At 41.1% G+C, this 24306-nt stretch overlaps 1 protein-coding gene across 2 annotated transcripts in view; it reads left to right on the top strand.

Annotated features, from left to right (window-relative positions):
• DNAAF5 (dynein axonemal assembly factor 5) overlaps nucleotides 1-24306 on the top strand; it is an 82382-nt gene that overhangs the window by 10669 nt on the left and 47407 nt on the right. For both annotated transcript variants that reach the window (XM_073636845.1, XM_073636846.1), the window contains exons 3-7: nucleotides 502-626; nucleotides 2497-2615; nucleotides 2727-2959; nucleotides 12028-12240; nucleotides 23935-24078. In XM_073636845.1, coding sequence (XP_073492946.1) covers nucleotides 502-626; nucleotides 2497-2615; nucleotides 2727-2959; nucleotides 12028-12240; nucleotides 23935-24078 — 834 coding nt within the window. The remainder of the gene's footprint in view (nucleotides 1-501; nucleotides 627-2496; nucleotides 2616-2726; nucleotides 2960-12027; nucleotides 12241-23934; nucleotides 24079-24306) is intronic.

Genomic DNA, 24306 nt, shown 5'->3' with positions numbered 1-24306 from the left:
ACGAGCAGGCTTTCCGTCGGACCAGCACACAGACGAGCGGACTTTCCGTCAGAAACTGAGTCCGACGGAAAGATTTAAAACATGTTTCAAATCTAGGTCCGGCGGACTTTTGGGAAAAAGTCCGCCGGAGCCTACACACGGTCAGATTGTCCGGCGGACTCTGGTCCGCCCTACCAAGTATGCCGGAAAGTCCGCTCGTGTGTACGCGGCATCAGTGTAATGTAGTAAAAGCAGGGAGAGGAGAGAGAAGACTATCAGCCTGGCACAGTACTGGATTGATGTGATCGGTCAGTGTTTGAGGGACACAGCAAGTGGCAAAATGTTTTTTTACCTTAATGCTGAGCTAATTTCCCTTGTTGTACATCTTTCTAAAACTTTTTGTCCTCAACTTTGAATTGTGGGTACCACAGAGATCAGCGCTAAACTTCTGGTTTATATTTTCAATCTGATGGTTTGTGTGTGTTTTTTTTTTTTTTTTGTTTTGTTTTGTTTTTTTTTTAGGTTCGGCAAGCAGTAACTGTTGTTGTCGGGAATTGGCTTCTGGAGCTCAGAGACAGATATTCATACTTTCACAAACTGATGCCTCTTCTACTGAGCAGCTGCAGTGATGAGAATCCTGACATCAGGTAAGGTACCATTAGGCTGTCCTGTAGTTAAAGTGTCTTGATTGTAATGTTTATTCTAGTTCAAAAGATATGGCTTGTCCTGACTACTTTATAATTTTCATAGTCACTTTAAAAAAAAAAAAGCCTTTGAAACAAATTTGGTTCCCGTCCCGTTTGGCACAGTTTCTCTATTTGATGTACTGCTGCTTATGACTTGTGAGTTATCGATATCAAGTTTCTATCTGTATATCCGACACGTTGTATACGTTAAAACGTTTTCAATAAAAATGTATTGAAAGTAAAATTGGAATTGTCCTCTATAGCAGCCTATCCGTCTGCTTCACATATTCCCTGTGAAGATGATAGGAATAATAGAAGTTGCTATGTGCAACCGCTCTATTGCAGTTAATATTGTCTTTGCTTAAGTTTTTAATACTCCAAACTTTGTGCTTATGTTTCCTGCTATAGAGAAAGCTGGGCAGTAGAACAGTCTGGCAGTCAGGACACCTATTTTAAGTAAACCGCTGGGGGTTCCCCAGGCAAAACAACGTACAAAATAAATGGGGCTCTAGCCTCTTCCCTTGAACGTTGGGTTCTATACAAATGTTTAACTGTTATCAATCTTGCTTGGAGGGAGACTATAGCTAAAATTCTTATATTTCCTTGACAAAATGCTTTGCAAGAATTATGTGAAAGGATAGACCTTTTTCCAATCCTCCCTTTTGAGGAGAGTTCTCATGACCAAATGCCTAAGCCTTCATTCATGTGGCCGGCGCTGGAAGGATCTTGGGGTAGGAGTAGAAAATACGTCACAGAAGGTTTTGTTTTGATAACCTCCTAAAAAAAAAAAAAAAAATTGGTCACGTTAAAGAAAATTTCTAGTGAAGCAATTGGGCAACCACCTTCTAAAAATGCGAGGAGTTTGGCTACTGCACAACTAAGTGTTTTTTTTCCTATTTTTCATCTCCGGGCCAGCTGTGGACTTTTTATAAACGTATTATTTCTCTAGCCAACATCCACAGTTCAGTGGGCTGCAATTTTCATTTCTTATGGCTTTAATTCTATGAGACACTTAGCTACAACAAACCTACGAATTAGAAAGTCAGGAGTAAAGTCACGACTCCAGGTCTGCATACTTGTACAATGTCAGAAAATACTGCAGCCATTGTAGTAGTATTTTCAGAAGAAAACCCCCTGTGTTTTAATATTGCCCTACTACAAGTTTTTTTTTTTTTTTTAATAGCTGATTCTTAACCTGGTTTGAGTATAGGTGTTTTTTTACATCTATAAGAAAACAAAGGAGGGCGCAAATGCCTAGTGCATTACCTTAATCGCCATATAATTTATTAAGAAGCCAAATACATACTCACAAACATGAGGGCATCACAAGCATTTAAATTCACAACTCCAACATGGCAGATCCCAGATCGCTGTGTTGGGAAAGCTGAAGCGCTTTGGGCGACACGCTCCCTTCCTCTTCAGCTCTGAGGGGGGCATGCCTTCCGAAACGCATCAGATTCCCAACACAGCGATCTGGGATTTACTATGTTGGAGTTGTGATTTTAAATGCTTGTGAGTGTTTTCGGCTTCTTAATAAATTCTATGGTTATTAAGGCAATGCACTAGGCGTTTTTTTTTGCACTCCTTCTTCTTTTTTTTTTTTTTTTTTTCTTATAGTGCTTTGTAGTTTCCCTGCTCAATGAGAGCAGCATCGTGTGAGACACTACTCTTGTACAGTTGGATGTTAGACAAAGTGAGCTTTGAGGCTTGATTTGTTTTTGGAGTTTTTTTTTTTTTTTTTTACACCTGCCTGTCAGTTGATGCTTAATCCAAATAACCCTTCATGTGCCAATTTATTTGTTATTGTTTTATTTATCATCTCTAAATGCAGACAGATTGCTCTTGATTATTGGAAGAAAGTTGGCTTCCAGTGGGAAAGCGAGAATGAAGATGATCTAAAAGATAAGAAGGACTTTGGTGACCCCTACCCTTCATTCTACCCTGCAGGAGGTGAGGTATTTTCGCAATTCAGTACATACTGTATGTTTTAGAGGTTTGTGTTGCCTTTTAATTTCATCAGGCATTTGTCAGTTGGTTTCATTGCACCTTTTTCTGTTTCAGTGGAAAGACCTGGGCTGGGTTGCCGTGAGCTCATCTTCAGAAACCTGTCTAAGATTCTTCCAGCTGTCAGTCATGATATAACAGACTGGGTTGCAGGAACCCGAATTAAAGCAGCTCAGCTATTAGTCATCTTGTTGATGCATGCAGAAGATCATACCACTCAGCACATGGAGCTGGTCCTCAGTACCCTGTACCGATCGTGTCTGGATGAGGAAAAGAAAGTAGTGCACAATGTGAGTAGAATTCTGGGGGGGGGTTGCCCACAGCAATCAGGCTTAAGCTTTCATCTTGCAAACTGCATTAAATATAGGGCAGCTAGATTCTGGGTGCTGTGAGTTTAGATCAATAGAATGGACAGATCATGCTTTTACTGTGTACTATATAGTCCTTATCGCTCATACTACAGCAGCTGTAAGGCATAGAAAGAACATTTTGCTCGGCGCCATGTCTTTATCATCCACAGTTTACAATATTTGTAGATATTCCATGGTCTGTCCACTGATGACACCTGTAGACCAAATGGTCAGGTAGTCAAATCAATGTCCAGACTGTTATATACATTCTTTACTGCTGCATGCAAACTAATAAGATCTTTATTTTTATTCTCAAACTATCAGTTTTCAGTAAAGGTTTGAATCGTATTAGTTGATACATATGGCAGCACAACCAATTTTTTCTTTAGACAGCTCAAGAAATAGAATAAATGTGTCTACCGAAAAAAAAAAAAAAAGAGAGCTGCCCCCTTCCCCTTAATTAATGACCAAACTGGTTATCCTGTGTTTACACAGTATTTTGGTGTTCACGGTAAGGGCAGAATGTTGTAGTCCTCAATGTGGGGCTGTTGGAAAAATGCTCAAAATAACTTTTTCCTAAGGTAAGTTTCTTTTACACAAATTTTTCACTTGCTGTAATAAAGTTTAAGTAAATGAAAATACCAAATTTTGGGTTGTCCCCAGAACAGCAATGGAGGGGAAGTCTTCCAAAGGGGAATTCCCTCTCACTTTCTTTTTTGGATATGGGACAGGACGTTCAGGGAAATCTCCACAATGGAACACAGGTGGCAAAAAAAAAATGATAGGAGTCCTAACCCTCCATTACTCTATCCAAAATGAAAAAAAAAAAGATTGCCTTTTTAGTTCTGCTTTAAACCCCCACTGCTACCAATAACCAAATTCTTGTCCTAGAGTGACAATGTGTTTCCCTTTTATACTGTATCCATAGATGCACACCAATGGTTTCCTTGGACAGGAAATGCTAGTTTTATTAAACACCTCCCCAATCCATAGGTGATGTTTATTATGTAGTTTATAGAGAAGAACTGGGCAGGGATAATACAGCTTGAGTTAACCTTGCAGAGTGCACAGAACACAGGAGAGCGTTGGATTTTTGGCAGGATTAGCAAGCATTTTTGCACATATCGAAAAGATGTAACAAACTTGCCTTTTAATGGTATATTTAACAGGCCAAAGGGAAGAACATCTAGGAAGGTAATTGTTGAGGCTTACACACACTTTAGCCCCTAAAATGAAGTCTGAGGGGCCACACTTTGTTACAGTTCTGCTACAGTGTGCTAACGCATATGTGCTAACATTTGTTAAGGCATGCATTTAATGTGCATTGTGTTAAGCAAGCCCATTCATGAGGAATAGACTGCCAAAAGATTTTTTTTTAGAAATGCACATGACCCCCTTTTTTTTTTTTTTTTTTTTTTTTTTTTTTTATTAATTAATTAACTTATTGCAACACCGCTATCTACAGTGCATGGTATATGTGCTTTGGTGCTCCACAAAGCATGGTGCTTTGGGGTTTGCTATACTATGCGTTCGGGTGCCATTCACAATGAATGGCACTGCAACACACCACACACAAAGTAGGTGAACTGACATGCATTGTGCTAATGTGCACAATGCACACGTTTGAATGGGCCTTGAACATGAACCCTTAAAACTTCCTCTTTACACGTAATACCAAATCTGTATTTTAACAATCTATCATAAAAAGCAGAACAATTGTTGAAGCTTCAACATCTGTAACTTGTGCCATGACTGGACATGACCTGTCGGACATAATGAATTAAAGGATAAGTTCACCTTTTCAGAAAAAAATATTGAATGCTAATTTTTTATTTTTATTTTGCAGGTAAAAAATGTGCATTTATTATTTTTTGTTGCAGGAGCCTGTAAAGCATTGCACCAGCGATCAGCAGATCGCTGGTGCCATGCAGGTCTCCTGCAGACCTGTTGGTGTATAGACTTGCTCGTACCTCGTACAAGGAAGCCAATACATGCTGAGAGGAAGAATGAATGAACTACCACAGCTCTCACTCAGGTAGTTAATTGAAAACTACAAGCTGACAGCCGCAAAGGCTGCTAGACCTTGTGGCTTTCCATTCACACAGCACTGTGAATGAGTGACGCAGACGGGTGGGTAGAGCCCCGCACGGCCACGTCCTTTTTTTATTTTTTTATTTTGACAACTAGCGGGTGGAGAAGATCCCACACTGGCACAGCGGGGAGAGGGAGGTGCAGGAGCTGGTGCATTCATAACATGTTACACCCCGAAAATGGGTGTAACGTACCACGTTATCAAAGGTAAACATATCCTTTTAAATTTTTTTAAAAAGCAGAGCAGAATTATCTTTTGGTCTCCAGAGCTGTTGCCATAATGTGCAGTTAAGCACAGCATAATGGCACAATGCCACACGCAGTGTATACAAAGAAAATAATTTATAACAGACAGGAAAATACATTTTCGGCAGAAGAGATAAAAAAAATCCTGCTATCAAATTCTTTATTTTTAAGCTTCGTTTCACCTTATCCCCTAAACCACATGTGTCAAACACAAGGCCTGTGGGCCTAATCCAGCCCTCCAGGCTATTTCATGTGGTTCTTACAGCTCTCCTGCAGCTGAAGTACCCCCCTCATCTCAGCAGTCAGCAGCAGAGAGGACAGGACTCCTCTGCCAAATCCTGCGCTTCTCCATGCAGCTGCGATGGGACTCGTCTCTGCTACCCACCCCCTAATTTTCATACTTGCATCATCTGCTACAGGAGTGTGAGTGGGTTCTGTAGTGGTCTGTACCTGCCCTTTTGCCCTTCACAACTTAAGTCCTAAGTTATTACTAAGACCTGTAATAGTCGAATGCAGAGGCAGTTATTTAATATGGTAAAGAGTAAATACATTTATATAGTCTTATGCCGCGGACTTTACGGCAGACTTTGCCCGGCGGACTGGATTTCGTCAGACAATTCGATCGTGTGTGGGCTCCAGCGGACTTTGTTTTCTCAAAAGTTGGGCGGACTTAGATTTGAAACATGTTTTAAATTAATCCGTCGAAATCGAGTCCGGTCGAAAAGTCCGCTCGTCTGTATGCTAGTTCGACGGACAAAAAGCCACGCTAGGGCAGCTATTGGCTACTGGCTATGAACTTCCTTGTTTTAGTCCGGTCGTACGTCATCCCGTACAAATTCGACAGACTTTGGTGGATCGTGTGTAGGCAAGTCCGTTCATTCAGAAAGTCCGTCGTAAAGTACGTCGAAAAGTCCGCCGAGCAAAGTCTGTCGTAAAGTCCGCTCGTGTGTACGCGGCATAATAGATACAACTGGCCCTTTGAGGGCAAACAGAATGCTGATTTGGCCCGCAATGAAGTGCCCTAAACCCTAATTCTAAGGTAAATCAACTGTCGGCAAGCTCAGGGTACATGTACTTTCTTTCCATGCACAGTGCTGTATTATAGAGGAATTGCTGGCTGAAGTGTCTAAACAAAAATTGAAATTTCCTGGGGTGTCATATGCCTGGTCCTTCCACTGACGACATCATTGCAGTCCTCCAACATGCTATCTCTGACTGAAGGTTTAACCTCAACCTTTTTCTGGACTGTAAGCTCTAATGAGCAGGGCCCTCTGATCCCTCCTGTATTGAATTGTATTGTAACTGTACTGTTTACCCCCATGTTGTAAAGCGCTGCGCAAACTGTTGGTGCTATATAAACCCTATATAATAATAAGAAAAATTAATGATTAGTTTATTTGTACCCATGCCAATATATTGCGCTGGCATTTGTGATTGTGCTAAACACATTTTCCTGTATATGGCTGTGAATGGCATCAGGTTCTATTACTGAGCTTGACAGGTGGTGAGGGAGTTTCCCCACTTCTGCTTTTCTTAGCTGGATATACTATACCTGGTACAGCAATTCTTCCCCTTTTCTTTGGAAAACAAAGAAACAATTGCAGTTTGAAAATCTTTGCAAGCACTTCTAATGTTGGCAGATTTATTGATTGGGAGCACTGCAGGTCATGTTAGAATCGGTCACGGCGCTTTGAATTTCTGGTATTTGATTCACAGTATTGCTGGCTTGTATTCAGTTTATGAAAAGTAAAGAAAGATGGTTTTAATTCAACACAGAAAAAAAAAAGGTTTGTGTGATTTCCTGTGTACTTTTCTCCAGTTCCATTCAATGAGCATTAGAAAAAAATGATAACTTTACCCACCTTTTATGACAAATGATACATTTTTAATGTCTAATGTTTGTTCCTCTAAAATATTATTTTAGACATTTATTCAATGAGGGGATTGTAAGTCTACTTAAGAGACATAAAATATTGTGTGCATTTTTCAAGCAACTGTTTAATTAATGGTATTTAAGGTAAAGATGGATGGTAGTGAACATGGTTGGCGCCCGCTTTTGGTGTTTGTTTATTCACAAGCAATAAAAGATTTAATTTATTTAGAGTCTCAGGTGTTAAGCATATTTCCTCTGTCAAATCACAATGACAGCTTGTAAAACTCCAGAATTTTTTTTCCCAATGAATGCCTTTTAAGACATAAGATTTAACATGTTTTCATATGTGGAGGTCTTATGACTGAGTGAGACTGTATTTCTTTCTTGTTCTGTTCATTATGGGGCAAATGAATTTAGATACAGTTGGGTTATACTGCTGCCTACAGAAGAGGCCATGGAAAACCGAATAATCATAAGCCAACTCTAAGTTCAGCATCCCTTCCACCAAGCACGTCTTTATTTTTTGTTAATGTCCTAGGAGTATGGACATCTTTTCTCTAGCTCTGTAGCCACTTTTTGTATTATCCTTTTTGTTTTTATTCATGTATTCTATTTCTATTAACTTCAATCAGGATCCCCTGCTACATCACTGCTTAAATGGTCTCTATAAAGCAGCTATCCAAATCGGTGTTTCCTCAGATTAGCTTTGGCTCACCTAATTGGACCTCACTGGAGTAGATGCACAAGGCTAACCTGAAATGTGATCTTTGGGCACTGGGCTGTGCATTGTGACGCTTTCCAGACATGTAGTACTCCATATTCCCATCGCACACGTTCCTGGAACAGCTCTCAAGGGTTTGGGTACTGCAGCAACAACCAGCTGGGAACTGGTTCAGAAGTCACAAGGAAAATGTTTGCCAGCACACCATGGATCAACAAGGAAGCGTCCAAACGAATTGTTTAATGCATGATCACATCACAAGAGTAGTGCAACGTTTCAGAGTCACTGCATGTTGGTGCAGTGCTCTCCCCTGCTGTTCTATTGAATTTTGACAGCGGGAAGGGCTCTTCTGCCACCCCTCCCCCCTTCTCCGCCAGAATTCACAGATTAGCACTCTCAGCCTTCGCCTGCAATCGCTGATTAGATTCTAGTTTTCCACCATGTCCTTTCGACAACAGCTGGTTGTTAGATCCTACTTCTGTTTGGAAAAACAGCTGCACGCTGATCGAAAGTTGGCAGGTTCCTGCTCTACTGAGTGCTGCCATCATCTGCTGGTAGAGTGCCATGCTCACAATCTCTATGCTGTCTTTCCCTTCATGCAGTGTGAGAGGAAGCACCATCATGCTGCTGCCCCTGCTTTAGAGCACCTTGTGAATCTTAGGTCTCCAGTCTGTTACCGCTGTCAGCCTACAGTGACCTGTTTACCTCCGGCTGCCCAGCCATCATCAGCACCAGCTGCCTTGGGTTTCTGAGTAACTGAGGGCTTGTCTTGAATTCTGGGGCTAGTTGCATTACCACAGAATCACACTAGGGACAGTTCTGCTACTACTGGTGACCCCAGCTGATACTGCCTTAGCCGTTCTGGGGGTGTTTACTCAGTATCCTCTAAAGGAACCAGTGTCTGTAATCTGGAACCTGATACCCCCATTGTTATTGTGGCTAGATGATTGTTGTCTTTCTCAGCTCGGTCGCATGAGACAGTCCCAAGCCCTGTCCCCAGGGACCTCTATGTTCACTCAGGACTTATTGACCACATGTGATCAACACTTGATGGCAGAGTGTCTCAAGGTGCTCCAGCGCCATCCCCTGCAGAGTCCCTGACCTTAATTAAGGAGAGCCAATAAAAATCCTCAAACCTCAATACTTGTGTGGTCACAAGTCACTAGATAACACACAAAAAAAAAAATCTGGCTGTGACTACCAAACTCCCTGCATACTGTAAGTAATTTGAAATATATACTGTGTATATATAAATGTGCATCAAGATGGTCAGTCTTAAATATAACATTTCATATTTTATTTAATCAATTCATATTGACATAAACCACAGACAAACATTTAAAATCCTTGGCCAAGGAAAACGCACACTACCACTGGTGAATGCATCTTCATCAAGCATATTGTATAATGTATATAGTATGTCCCTTTTTAAAAAATAAGTAAAACCAAAGCTTGTTTGGCTGTACTTGTGGATCACAGAAGTGGAGTTCGTTCTGCACCCTTGTGACCCGTTTTCAGCAGACAGTGGGCTGACGTCACAGAGCCGGTCCAGGCTCGGGCAAGATTGCGACAATGGAGTTGGGATCTGCCCACATGCCTGGACCAGCATCCTGCTCCGCCTCTTAGCGAGCTTTAAAGGGCCTGAGGTGGCTGCTCCTGCCCTCTCCACAGCCCAGCACTCCAGTGTGTGTGTGTGTGTGTGTGTGGGGGGGGGGGGGGGGACAGAGCAATTGAACACCGTTCATTGTTAGAGGCCACGGGGGACAGATCCACCTAGGTAAGTATGATTCTGGAAAACAAAAACATACATCTCTTTTTAAGGAGGCAGTCATTTTGTAATCTTCATTAAATATCGCTTGTCAATTATCGCTGTGTGGGCTAATCAGCCAATCGCCCACCAATTGCCATGCCTCCTAAACAATCACTGTCCATGAAATGGTTAATGGAAAGGTCTGTCACTGATACCTATGGAGATGTGAAAGTAGCACTAAATAAACAAAGTGTTCTGTCATGGCAAAGGTGTGCTTTCTTGCTTGTAACAGATTTTCAGTCACACAAAGCACAGATAATCAAATGTTTATGAACCCCAGTTATCTGGCCAGAACACCACCAATGGGAGGAGACTGGCTGTACATCTAGGTCATTCACCAAACTTCAAGAGAGCACATATGAAGTGCTAAAAGTCATCAAATAATTGCATTAAGAAATCAAACTTTCATAGCCAGAGTACATATTCAGCAAAAACTTTAAGACAATGAAGGGGGTGTGGGATATTTCAGTCTATAATACTCTAATGCCGTGTACACATGACCGGACTTTTCATCGACTGAGTTCCAACAAAACAGACTTGCCTACACGCGATCACACCAAAGTCCGATCGTTTGGAACGTGATGACGTACGACCAAACTAGAATTAGGAAGTTCATAGCCAGTAGCCAATAGCTGCCCTAGCGTCCTTTTTTTGTCCGTCGGACTAGCATACAAACGAACAGATTTCTCGATCGGACTTGAGTCTGTCGGAAAGATTTCTAAAGTCCGACAGATTTTTCGACAGAAAAGGTCCGATGAAGCCCACACACGATCGAATTGTCCGACAGGTTTGTTCCGTCGGACCAGTTCGGTCAAATTCCGGTCGTGTGTACACAGCATAAGTTGTACAGGGGTTAGACAAAAAGAACAAAATCCTTACCTAATATGGTGTTGGACCACCTTTGGCATCCAAGACAGCCTGAATTCTCCTGGAATTGACAAATCTAAGTCTTTGTTGATGGATAAACAAATCTGATACCACCCTTCATGTTAAAATCATTCCCGTTCTCGCAAAGATGTCGGAGGCAGAAAGTTAGTTCAAACCTTCTTCTCTTGAATTGATCTTGGTTGCTCTGTGATATTGAGGCCTGGCAACTGCAGCATCCAGGGAAGGTGCCAGACTTCGTCTGCATACTCGTCACCAGCTGTGTGAATCGGAGCATCATGGTCTTGGTAAATGGTCTTTGGGAAACAATGTCTGCACCACGGGGGGCACATGGTCAGCCAAAATGTGTTGCTAGCAATGACTCTACCTTTTCAAGGCAATGATGGGGCCTGCAGAATACCAAGATATGGCTGCCCAAACCATAATCGCACCGCCACCATGCTTTACCGGTGGCACAAGACAGTTCTGGTAGTAAGCCTGGGACAGTGTTTGCCACACAAACACATCTAGTGGTTGGGAACAATGTGATGCTCGAATTATGCCGAATTCCTGTGTCCCTTATTGGACTTCAAGAAATTAATTTTATGGTAACAATAAAAATCCTGTTTTTGTAGGCTTTTATGTACTCCCTGATTAAAAAAAAACATTTGTGTTTATCAAGTATAGTCGTGTTTTTACTACCTAATGGTATGCATAGCAAGGGTTTTTTTCTGAAAATGTCATCTGAGACTAATTACAGAAGTAAATTCAGTTTTATAGGTTGAAAGTCTTTAAAATGTAAGTACAGAAAAAAGCTTTTAAAATTTTTGGATGAAATCATGAAGGGTTAGATTCCCTGGAAAAATATTGCTATGACTCCAGTGGATTTCCTCTCAGCAACTGTGCTTTTCCTAGATAGGAACTGAGGGGAAAACCTGCAACAGAGATGCCTGTGGCATGTTGCTAAACTAACCGTTGTTGCGTTGGCAAGCGCCTCCATGTGCATGATACATTTTCATTTCCAGTGTGCCTCTATTGCTCCAATGGCTGGGGTAATTTTATTATCCAATCTTTGACCAGATCTTAAATAGTTGCATTCTGATATGGCCCTTTCTTCTCCCCGTTTCCTCCATATTGGCCACAAAATGTGAATCTTAAATAGAGAAGATTGGGTCACAAGACAACTATATGATCCTAAAAGTGCCAAGAACTATCTACACATAGTAGCTACATTAGACTTGTGACAGGTTCACTTTATTGTAACTACACCCTTCTGACTGCATAACCGGCAAGTTCTGAATTTCTACTTTATTTAGATCATTTACAGGGCGTTACAATGATGTATATTCTATATAGTTGTGTGATAATAATCATAACATTGTATGCAACATCTTGTGTTTTAGAGTATTAAAGCGGCAGAGTTGATTGGAACCTTTGTGAACCCTGAAGTGTTTCTCAAGCTGATCTTGCCAGCACTGCAGAAGTCTCCCCTAGCTTCCCACCTAATGATTCTGGCAGCATTCATCCGAGGGAGTTCCAGAGAGGTGCTGAAGCCCCATTTACATCGTATTGCTGATGGCATCTCCCAGACTGAGATCTGTCAGGGCTCAGAAAAGGTAATGAAATGAAGTGGAATTCATCAGTGCTTTAGCCATGTATGATGACCATAACCTTGTCAAGTAGGGGTGTAAATCTGTGTTTTTGAGTATGGTTGGTGAATCTATCTATCTTGTACTCATATTTGCTTAATATGCTTTCCGTTTAGTAGTACTGCACAATGACTGTGCTTCACTGGTCTTGTCTCTCTTTGCTAATCTTTGGATGAGGTTTGATTTGACTGAAAAAATATTTTTAGTAAGGCTACTGGAGCATATGTGGGCAGTCATTTGCCATGCTTCTAGATTGCTGGGATTGGCTGCTCCTCTTATCTTTAAAAAAAAAAAAAAAAAAATCTTACACGGGGCCAAGCTAGTTCCTTAACCCACACCCCAATGGGAATATACTGTGGTCTGGGGATTTGGCTGCTCTGGAGCCCAGCCTTGCATTATATGGTGCACAGAGGCAACACACACACACACCATTATACAGAAGTACAAGATATGAAGGGTTCCAGCTTGGAGGCAGAGGTAAGAACTTTACTGTGCAAGCTATTTTACCAGCTCCATTGTTTAAAGCCCAACTCCTGCAAATTTAACAATTTTCCCATCTAACCCATCCCGCAGCCAGATGTTAATGTGTTAGCCCTTGCTAGACAGTCCTCAGCACTCTTTCTTGGGCTGATGTTGATCCCTTTTCTGGATACTCAGACCCCTCTACTAGTCACTAGTCAGCCAATGGGAATTGTACATGTCACGCAGGCAGTGGCATGGACACCCCGAAGAGGAACTCATCCAAAAAGTAAACAGAAAGAAGGGCCCAATGCTGGATGATCACATATGGTAAGTAAATGGGGATTTAGGGAGCCTTTTTTTTGGGGGGGGGGTCTGAGAGGAGGAGTTGGGAGGGGGGGGTTTACATTCATCTTAGAGTTGGGCTTTAAAGTGTATATAAACCACAAAAAAAGAATAAATATTTGCACTGCAAAGCCCCTAAACTTGCACAGCATACCCAGCTTTTATTTTTTACATGCTGATTGGAAATGTGGCTCCTATAAGGAAAAAACTTACTTTTCAAATAGAATTGTCATAAAAGGCTCTCAATTTTGAGCGTAACTCACAATAATGGGGCTCCTTCTGAATCTTGTTGACATTTGGAGGCACTTGTTATTGGTCCTGTTGCACTATGCACTATGCATGCTCCATTGTTTGTGGTGAGTCACTGCTGTTTTCTGAAGCTTTCATTAGGCACCCTAGGATGGTAGATAAATCCCCACCTGGCAAACATTTGGCCATCTGTTGCAACATTTACTCCAGTTTTCATCTTTAGTCGTTGAATTTGTTTAATTTCTAATAAACAGCTTGAGGAAACAAACCTCTTTTTATCTGCAAAATTATTGCGAGAAAGAAGGTTCCCTTGCACATATTTTTATACCTGTATACTATATAAAAATAAGCTATACAAAAAAAAAAAGTCAAGCGGATTTGAACTAAAACAAAAAAAAAAAAGACAATATTTTTATGCCAACAACCCTATTGGTCTCTTCTATCATAAGTGCTTGTCTCTGCTCTGCCTGGCAGCATTTTATTGTTACTATTATTAATTTTTTTTTTTTTGCATTGACACCTCAGTGTACATTTACAACATCTCTCTGTGCCATGATGATGCCTTTACAACCTATTTTCCCAAATGCAAAGTGTGCAGAAGTGATCGGCATTTAGGACTGTTTGCACTGGTGGTACTGCCCTTCGCCTTTGAGAGGATGGTATAGCAGCAGCTTGCAAGCATTCAGGAGGCACTACTACACCTACACTAGGCCTCCTGACACCTCCGTTTTTTCTAACTGCCAAAGAGCTGGGCCATGCCACAACTGCAGGCCAAGCTGTGCTGTCTGTCAAACTCTGAAGCCTGAGTTAAACATGCTGCTGCTACAAAGAAAGCAGCTCAGCCACCTGATTTTACCACCCCTGGCTGCCGGTATAAAAAGCCCTTACAGAAATATAGCAGCATATTGCCATTCACTTGTATTGGCGACTTTACATGGCACCTGTTACTCCATGGGTATTTTATGCTTGAGGATGTTTGTGCTAATAAATGTCTGTGTGCATGAGGCTTTAGGTTTAATGCACATTATTTTGCTATCAATGAACTTGTCTTTCCTTCTGTAGCACTGGTGACATAACCAGTGCCTTCCAGCTGCCCTGGGAATGCTGCATTACCTGTGCCTTCCAGGGAGTTCTCATACTCAACTGTGAGATCTATGGTTTTAGCTATGTTATGGTTAGAAACATAAGCATCATTGTACCAGATCCCATACGGCGGTGGTCTGGTACAAAAAAAAAAAAGGGAAAAAAACAGGCACCAAGACACAAATTATGTCATACATCCCAGGAATCCTCATAAGGGGAAGAGGTGTTTTCTCAGCTGAACACACACTCCTACCAGCATGCCTGACCTAAGGGCAAATGGATTCCAGGAAGTAAATGCTACATTAATCATTTGCCCTTGTTTTTCAAAGTGATTTCTCAGCAAAATAAAGCATGGAGACCTGGATGGATGGGGGGGTTTGTTTTGAATATCAAAAATGAATTAAATAGCATTTTTAGTTTGTGGTGCTCAGATGCAGTGTAATACCACTTTTATTTACCAAATTTTTCCCTAAAAACATTTCACATAGGAATTGTGGGTGTTTCTGCTTCCCTCTTAATGTTCCAGAAGCTGGTGTTACAGTCCACCTATCGTAAAATATATAAAACCTCCAACATGAAGAGCGAGATCTCCTCCTCCTCCTCCTCCTCCTCCTCCTCCTCCTCCTCCTAATGACCTCATCATGTGTATAGACTCCAAATCTCAAGTGCTGATATCTCATACTACATGTTGCCTGAGGGTTCTAAAAAATTATTGGGTGGTTTATCCCTCCAGCATTTACCAAAAAGCGAAATATCAGTTTTGGGTGGGCTGACCCTTTATATCCTCCAACTTTGATTTTCTTATGTTATCAAGCTGGGATCCCTTAAAAAAAAAAAAAAAATGAACCATGCAAGAAGTTTCCTTGCAGCGTAATCTCCAGAGAACATAACAATGTCTTCTATTGTTTACCAGGCAGTAATAATTGCAGCAATTTCCAACCGTTGATGTATAAGATGATTAATAATGTATTTTGTGTATACGTTCTCAGGATGTGAATAAAACAAACACACCACACTGTAATTGAGCTCATTGTTAGACTGATGTAACTGGGAATATCTCCCTCAATATGGTGCTGATGATTGACTGTCCATAGACTCAGCCTAATCCTACCTGACAGCACAGTTTTATGAACTAGCCCAGTCACATCAAGAAATCAAAATTACCATTTTATAATGATACACTGTCAGTAGGTCATGTCATTGCAGTCCCTGAGTGCTGTGATCTTCCTGTAATACCTGGATAAGGACTTTATGAATTGGATTATTCCCAGGTGTTTGCCTCTGTATTATGCACCTGTCAGCTGAGAGAGCGAAATGTGATACAGAGACTTCAAAGCCACTTTCTTCTATGCATTCCTTAGTTCACAATTTTATTTAAAGAGAACATGTTGTCATAAATGGGTTTTTAGCAAAATTTAACTAGCCTGAAACTAGGCACACACAGTACTGTCATCTCTCTTTGGGCAGTGATTTATGTATATACATAGAGACTTATTTCAAGGATATTTGCACCTCACCTTTGTCAGGGTGGAATTGATTTAAGTCATGATTTAAATCGCTAGTAAAAAGCTTTTTATTTAAATCAACTCTATTTTAAATCATAATTTTTAAAGAGCAACTGTAATCCCTGCCTTTCAGCGGCTCCTCCTCTGACCCGCTGTTGACTTACCGACAGTCCTGTTCACTGTAATGGGACGGCTGGTGATGTGGCAGTGACACAACAAGGTGAGGGACGTGGCGGCAGCAGGTGAGTGGATGTCCGCCAACAAGCGCTGCCATGATGGATCTGAAATGACAGGTGCTCTTTAAATGTAAGAACTCATTCCTGCTGGTAGTTAGTATCTTTAATATTTGCAAACAAAATTAATGTTTCCTATTTAGAATAATAAGCTGTCGGGTTAGTAAAATAGCGATATCAGAACCGATTGAATCATACAGATTGTAGTGTACATAGATTTGCAAAACAATGGGATAAAGGAATATTCCTGAACTTTGTTTTATCTCATGGTTACTGTAAAATTGTGTGAAGGCATCAATACAGTGCATTTTATCTCAGCTTGGAAAAATTAAATGATTTAACCAAAAATGTAAATATTGCAGAATATACAGCCTCATGCTACATAACCAAGCTCAATTTCATGCTGAATAAACTAAATTATTAATGTATCTTAAATAGAAAACTATCTTTTAGATAGAGTTTTACTCTAAAAGCATTTTTATTAAAATAAATTTGATAAAAATCATTGAATTTTTTTTTTTTTTTTTATCCACCCTGTCTTTTTTAGTACAGTTGTCTTTTAATACAACCACCCTGAGTGCAATCCTCCAGCTATAATACTTGTCTTCCTCCTGACAACATGCAGTTTTCATTTAGTTTTCTTATACAGGATTTATATAGTACCAACAGTTTGCAGCGTGCTTTTAGAATAAAGGGAGGTGGAACAGTTACAATCCAAGTCAATACAAAAAGGTTAAGGGAGCATTGCTTTTGAGAGTTTACAAGGCAAGGTCAAGTGATACAAAACGTAATAACTGTAAGGTTCTAAAGCCAAAACATTTTTTACCTTCATGCATACCCTGCATTAAAGCGATATCAAAGTCTTGTTTTTTTTTTTTTTCTAAAATAACATGTTTTACTTACCTGCTCTGTGCTATGGTTTTGCACAGAGTAGCCCAGATCCTCCTTCTCCTCAGGTCCCACGCTGACGCACCTGGCGCCTCCCTCCTGCCAGGTGCCCCCACAGCAAGCAACTTGCTGTGAGAGCACCTTAGCAGGCACGCTCCCAAGCTGCGACTCTGTGTGTCCATTCAGCCAATGGCTCCCGCTGCTGCCAAAAGCCAATCAGGAGTGCGAGTCCCCAGAGAGCCAAGGTTCTAATGGACTGAATCGAGAGGGGATCAGGTAAGTATTAGGGGACCTGCTGCACACAGGTTTTTTACCTTCATGTATAGAATTCATAAAGGTAAAAAATCCTTGTGCCTTTACAACCACTTTAAGGTAAAAAATGTTTTCTAGCTTTCTGTTCTCCCCACTTGTGAAGGGCAAGAGAGTGAAGAAGAGATCCAGCGCTGTGCACGGCTGCATCTCTTCTCCCCTCTATTCCTCTTCACACAGAGATTCTGGCAGCAGCAGGAGCCATTGGCAGTGAGTAGGAAGCAGACGGCAGGGCACTACTGCATGTGTCCTATGGAGTAAGGCTCCATAGACATACACAGCTTGGGAGCGAGCACGCACTGTGTATCCCCTTAGCAAGCGGATTCCTATGGGAGCACATGGAGAAGAGGAGGAGCCAAGATTGCTGGCAAGGGACCCCAGAAGAGCAGGTTTGGTGCCGTTCTGTGCAAAACCATTACACAGAGCAGGTGAGTATAACATATTTAGTTTAATAAAGATAAAAATGTCTTTAATAACACTTTAAAGTACAGTTTATTAAGTGCAGGCTGGATAGGCCTCCCAAAGTAGATGAGTTTCATGGATTGCCTAATGGTTGACAAAGCCGGACAGTTTGAAGTATGAAGCTCCAAAGGATGGGAGAGATCCCGGAGGTGACCATGGGAGAGGGTGACGAAGAGGGACTAGAGAGCAAGGAGGTCTTGGGAAGAGGACAGTTTGAGTGATCTTTTGAGATGAATTTGGTGTTGTAGCTTGAGGAAGAGTTGTTTATGGCTTTGTATGATATTGTTAGTATTTTCAATGTTATCTGTGGGCGAGCAGAAACCAGTGGAAACATGTATTTTATATATATATATATATATATATATATATATATATATATATATATATATATATATATATATATATATATATATATATATATATATATATATATTTTAATTTACCAGTCCTTAGATGGGATTACTACATTTGTTTTCTTTTCAAGGCTTTTTCCCTCTCTCTTTATTTTCACCAGCTGATCCTACCAGCAATCTACTTTCTATCCTAGGGTGACAACACTCACTTGCCACACTGTATCTAACGAGGTAGAGTAGTAGTTTTAATTCTAAACTGTTAATACGCTGTAAGATTTCTTTTCCAATCCCATGGGAAAAACGTGAAAAACCACTGGATTCCCCCATCCACAAATCTCTCCTGCTGGCTATTGTATTCTGGTTGGGTGCTGGCCACTGTTCCATCAACAGTTTTCCATCCATTGATTTTTGGATCAAAAAAGGATGTCCAGTAGTAACAGTGCCACCCAGGGATCAAATTTTTGCTTGGTGTATTCTAGTAAATGTATGCTGTAAACTAAGGTCCGTTTAGTATATTTGCAGCATTGTTTGTTTTCTTATTTTAATAAGTCCCAGCACACTGCTGCCATCCCCTGTGTGGGCATCTGAAGCCAGCATGCACCTGCCGATCTCGCGCATGCGAAGTGCGGCACGAGCGGTATAATAGCGTGTAGGTCCGGTTTCCATAGCAACAGCATTGTCTGAGGCAGTTGCCGCCCCTTTGCTATGCCTATTGCCTCCTGGGATTGATGACACACATCTCCCAGGAGACAATGCAAAACCGGAAATGACGTGCAGGGCTGCGGCCACTAAGGAGGAAGTGAAAAAAGAAAAATGCTAAAAAAAGTTTAAAAAAAATGCCAATTTGTTTTTAGGGTGCACATTAGTGCTGGATGGTGAGGAGTGTAAAATGTGGGTGGAACTCCACTTAGATCTATAGTTGTTTAATATGCTGTAAGATCTTAAAACCATTTTAAGGCACATTGGAAGTATCTATGAGTTGCAGCTATTAAAGCTGTATTAAATCCAATAGCAAACATTAACTACATTGCAGCTTACCAATTCTTAGATGTGATGGCTGCATTCGTTTTTCTTTTTCATGATTTCTTCTATTTTCATCTGGTGATCCAGCCAGTAAGTATGTTTTTCAAAAGAACAAGCTGTCCTTCAAATGTATTGGTTTAAAGGGATAAGGCAAACCATTTATCACTGGCAGGGGTGCTTACGATGGTCTGTTTTTATTTATGGAAAAGACCATTTGCTCTAACTGATTATAAAGCATTACCTAGAGTTTGGCTTCAATTTGTTAGTGTCTTACAATCTGCTGGTACACATAACATTCCCCCCCCCCCCCCCAGACTGACTATACCACTGTCCAGATGTGCTCATTCATCCAGAGTGGGGGCACTCTAATACAGGAGGTGTGTTATTGGCCAAATCGCTAGATGAGAACAGAAGGGGAAAAAAAGTCTAAGAAAACTGATGCAGCCACCACATCTACTGTAATGACTGGTAAGCTGCAATATATTACATTTTTGGTTTTGGATTTAATATCACTTTAAAGCGGTAGTAAAGTTAGAGGGAAAAAAAGGGGGGTTCCCCCTGCAAGTTTAAGCCATAATGTGCTAGTATGCATTGCAGGTAAGCTTTATTATAAGCTTACCTGTAGGTAAAAATGGCACAAAAGGGTTTACTACCACTTTAAGTTGGCAGATTCTTAGTTCCTTGTGTATATTTTTTATATAGAGATTGGCATGTCTCGAGTCTCTGAGACATACTTGGTCCAGCAAGGCGCTGGAAAATGAAATGGTTGTAGACCTTCTTAATGCATTCGTTATGCATTGGCTAGCAGAATTACTAAGATCACACGAACCACAGGGAATCAGCAGCTGCACTGGTGTAACGTGAGCGTTAGCAACTCCATCATAAACGAATGTAATTGAAGAACATAGGTAGGAGAGACCTAACCAGACTTCACAGCTACCGGCTAATCTACATGGCGTCTTGTGTCTGATAACCATCTAGAGATGCCAAGTGGTGTGATCATAGATTGCTTCGATGAGAATTGACATTCAGTTATTAAATGTTTTTATGTTGCCAAGCTGGATGCTTTTAGTTAGCACCTTCATTGAGAAGAAATTTTTTTTGGGTAACTCGTAAAACCCCCCTCCCCAGTCGCAAAGCACCTCCTTCCCCTCTGTGTGCTGACCCCATTTCCCCTTCCTCGTCTCTTTGAATAATCCTGTCTATTTAAAAGCCACACACCCCCATCACCCCTAATACTTCTTAAATGACATATAGAATGGATATATTTATCTTTTTATGTTCAGAACCATAAATTAAAATAGGATATTACACGTGATTATTTCTATTTTGCACCCAGGACGTGGTGAGCACAAAGCTGAACAGGAGCTTTCTACTTGCTTAAAACAACCTACCTATGTACAGCAGGTTATAACAATACATATAGCTGATGAAAGACTAGGAGGATGGGGCATCTCACTTCCTTTCTGCTTGAACACACTGGGCCAGATTAACTAGGATTGGCGGTTGTTAAGAGGAGCAAATTGCCGTGTGTGGCTTCTTTTGGCAGACCGCATGTTAAACTATTATGTTGTAACTCATATAATTTTGCACATAGTAGAATGTATAACTGTCTGGCGACTTCATCCTCTTGGTCCCCTACTTGATACCGCTATTGCTCCAAATATTGACAAACACATTTTCTGTTCCATTGTTTGTCTTTTTGTTTTTTTATGCACCTTGTGTGACTTTCTGTGCAATATGTTGCACTTGGGATTTTTTTTTTTTTTTTTACCATTGCTGCATTAGTCAAATCTTTCATTTCAAACCCATTAAACTGAACCATTATTTGGTGGATCAATCAAAGCAGGTTTCTGTGCACTGACAATAGTTTATCTAGCCCACTGCCTCCCTGTCTTCCAAAAATGAGACTTGCCCAGTTAAAACAAAGACTGCCAACAAGCATGTAGGGAGTGTTGGGCTTCCTTATTAGCAAGTTTAGCATGATTATCACAGACCATTCTAATCTTTATAACCATCCTTGTAGAGCTCCTTCAATCCTTGACCCTTAAAATAAGTCACGCTGTATGAATTTTATAAGATTTATTAAAGTGGTTTTTAACCTACATGTATTCTATTCATGAAGGTAAAAAGCTCCCCCCTCACCCCCCTAATACTTGCCTGAGCCTGATCTCGATCCAATGATGTGCATGAGAGCCGGAGCACTCCCAGGTCTCTCCCTCCTTATTGGCTGAAATGCATGAGCCATGGGCTCCCGCTGCTGTCAATCACAGCCAGTGAGGAGGGAGCAGAGGCGGGGCTGAGCCACACTCTTTGTCTTTTGGACACAGAGAGCCAGCTCAGAAGCCGCTTGCTATGGGGGCACTTGGCAAGAGGGAGGATCCCAGAGTGCCAGCGGATGACCTGAGAAGAGGAGGATTGGGGCTGCTCTGTGCAAAACCATTGCACAGAGGAGGCAAGTATGACATGTTTGTTTTTTGTACATTTTGTCTTTACAAACACTATAAAGCCCAAGTTCACCTTTTAAGAAAAAGTAATAACTATGCATATTTTTGCAGAATAAAATGTGCATTAATTTTTTCCCCAGAATCGGTGCAATGTCAGGCTCCTGCAGACACTTTCTCTAGCTTTCTTGCCGATACCTCCTGTATGGGCTTTCTATTAGAAAGCTGGAGAAAATGCAAATGAACTATGAGACAGAGGCCTCATAGTCCATTGAGAACTACAAGCCATCTCCCGTGGTTTAAGACGGCACTTGTAGTTTCTTCATTCACAGGTTCCTGTGAATGAATAACGGCTTTGCAGGAGAAATCCCACATAGCTGTGACTTTTTTTAAATGTGTCAGTGAATATGGAAAGGGGATCCTCCTGCCCGCTGTTACAGGGGAAGAAAAGAGGGGGTGGACAGGGCAGAAGCTGGAACGTGTTGCATATTACACCCTAAATATGTATGTAACCTATTCCAAAGGTGAAGATAGCCTTAAGCCCTGGTTCACCATAGAATGTGGTGCGGGAAACCCGCAATTCGTGCCGGTTTCCCGCACCACATTTAAATCGCACTGCCCTTGCCATCTGACGTGGTTGTTAGTGCAATCTTAACATGGTTAAGATTGATTACAGGGGCGTGCCCAAAGGGGAGGGTGATAAATAACGTGTACTCAGACTGGTCTGGAGTGGTAAGTGGGGTACCCCAAGGTTCTGTATTGGGACCAATTCTATTCAATTTATTCATAAATTATATAGAGGATGGCTCGATCTCAGTTTTTGCAGATGACACAAAAATAAGCAGGGCAATAACTTCACATCAGGATATAGAAATTTTACAGAAAGACCTGAACAAAATAATGGAGTGGGCAACTACATGGTAAATGAGGTTTAATGTGGAGAAATGTAAAGTAATTCACTTGGGGGCAAAAAACTTAAATGCAAACTACTCACTAGGGGGAGAACTGCTGGGGGGAATCCAAGATTGGAGAAAGATCTGGGGTCCTGGTAGATGACAGTTTGAGCAATAGCATGCAATGTCAGGCTGCAGCTACCAAAGCTGGCAGAATTTTAGCTTGCATAAAAAAAAAAGGGATATACTCCAGAGATAGAACAATAATTGTACCACTTTATCTAACATTTGTTAGACCACATCTAGTGTATTCTGTCCAGTCCTGGTCACCAGTCCTCAGAAGGGATGTGCTGAAACTGGAGCGAGTCCAAAGAAGGGCAACAAAATGAATAAGAGGACTGGACGACCTCAATTACGAAGAACGACTGCAAGCACTAAATGTATTGTCACTGGAGAAGCGACTCTTGAGAGGGGACGTGATAGCGATTTACAAATACCTCAATGGTGATCCCAGCATAGGAAAAAAAAATATTCAGTCTCAGGAGTGCAAGAGGACACAGGGTCACACAATGAGATTGGAGAAGTGGTTTAACCTTAAACTGGACAGGGGGTTATTCAGGGGACGGGGCAATAAAGGTGTCGAACCCTCTTCCTCAATTGGTAGTGGCAGCGGGGAGTATGGATATTTTAAAAAGACTCTTGGATGAGGATCTTAAAGAACACAACATACAGGGATATGGGTAATAATTATAGACACTGACACACTTACACCTACACAGGTTGAACTGGATGGACTATTGTTTCTATTCAACCTTACCTACTATGTAACATCACCCCACACGCAGGTCACAAACTCAGTGCGTTTTGCCTGCGCCAGATCGCATGATACAAAATGACCATGCAATCCGGTTGCAATGCATTCACAAAATTGCTGTATGCACGACTTTGGTGCGAATGCAGTGCAATTTGAACCCATTCTAAATGAATGGACTCAAATCGCACCACACAGAATCGCATGTGGACTGTAAAGGAATGCAGTGTGGTTACTGTGTGATTCACATGTAAATAATAGTGTGAGCCAAGGCTTAAAGCGCTCTATTTTTCCCAGTGTAAACTGACTCAATCTGTAGGGTTCTGCTGCTTTTTTTTGTTGTTGCTTTCCAATGAAAATGCTTCTTAAATGTGTACCTCTTATACTGTGTTTTTTTTTTTTTTAAGCACTTGTAAATGTGTCTGTGCAGGCTAATCCTAAGTGTCCATCTGTGGCCATTTGAAAGGTATGCTTGGTATGCGATGACTGAGAAGTATCATTTTATGGTTTAATCAGCAAGCTATTAAGTTAGAATATCTATATTTCTCATCTGTACTTCCTAACAATGGACCTATTTCTGTCTAATGTGTCTTTAATTTGACAGGTGCTGTACCTGGAGCAGTTGCTGTGCTGCCTGCAGTCCTTGATTAGCATATGCCAGCAGTACTGTACAGACATCAGCCTGCATTGTATGAAAGTACTGATAACAATATTGGCTAGCTCAGCTTCTGAAAACCTCTATGAAAAGGTAATGCAATCTCAGTCTGTCTGCTTTTTACTACCCACTTAATCCTGTATCTCCATATCCTACAGTCTACTTTCTTCATTAATGTACGGATATATTCTATGGTGGAGGCTTAACAGATCAAATGTGAATTGTACATGTATACGCCTTTCATGTACATTTATACTGTATACTGTATGTTTATACTGTATGTTTGTTGCCTTCTATTGGTAAGCCTAGCCAGTGTCTACT

The sequence above is a fragment of the Aquarana catesbeiana genome, linkage group LG06 (genome assembly GCF_042186555.1).
Source record: "Aquarana catesbeiana isolate 2022-GZ linkage group LG06, ASM4218655v1, whole genome shotgun sequence".
Classification (NCBI taxonomy): domain Eukaryota; kingdom Metazoa; phylum Chordata; class Amphibia; order Anura; family Ranidae; genus Aquarana; species Aquarana catesbeiana.
This window is presented reverse-complemented; position numbering and strand designations above follow the sequence as displayed.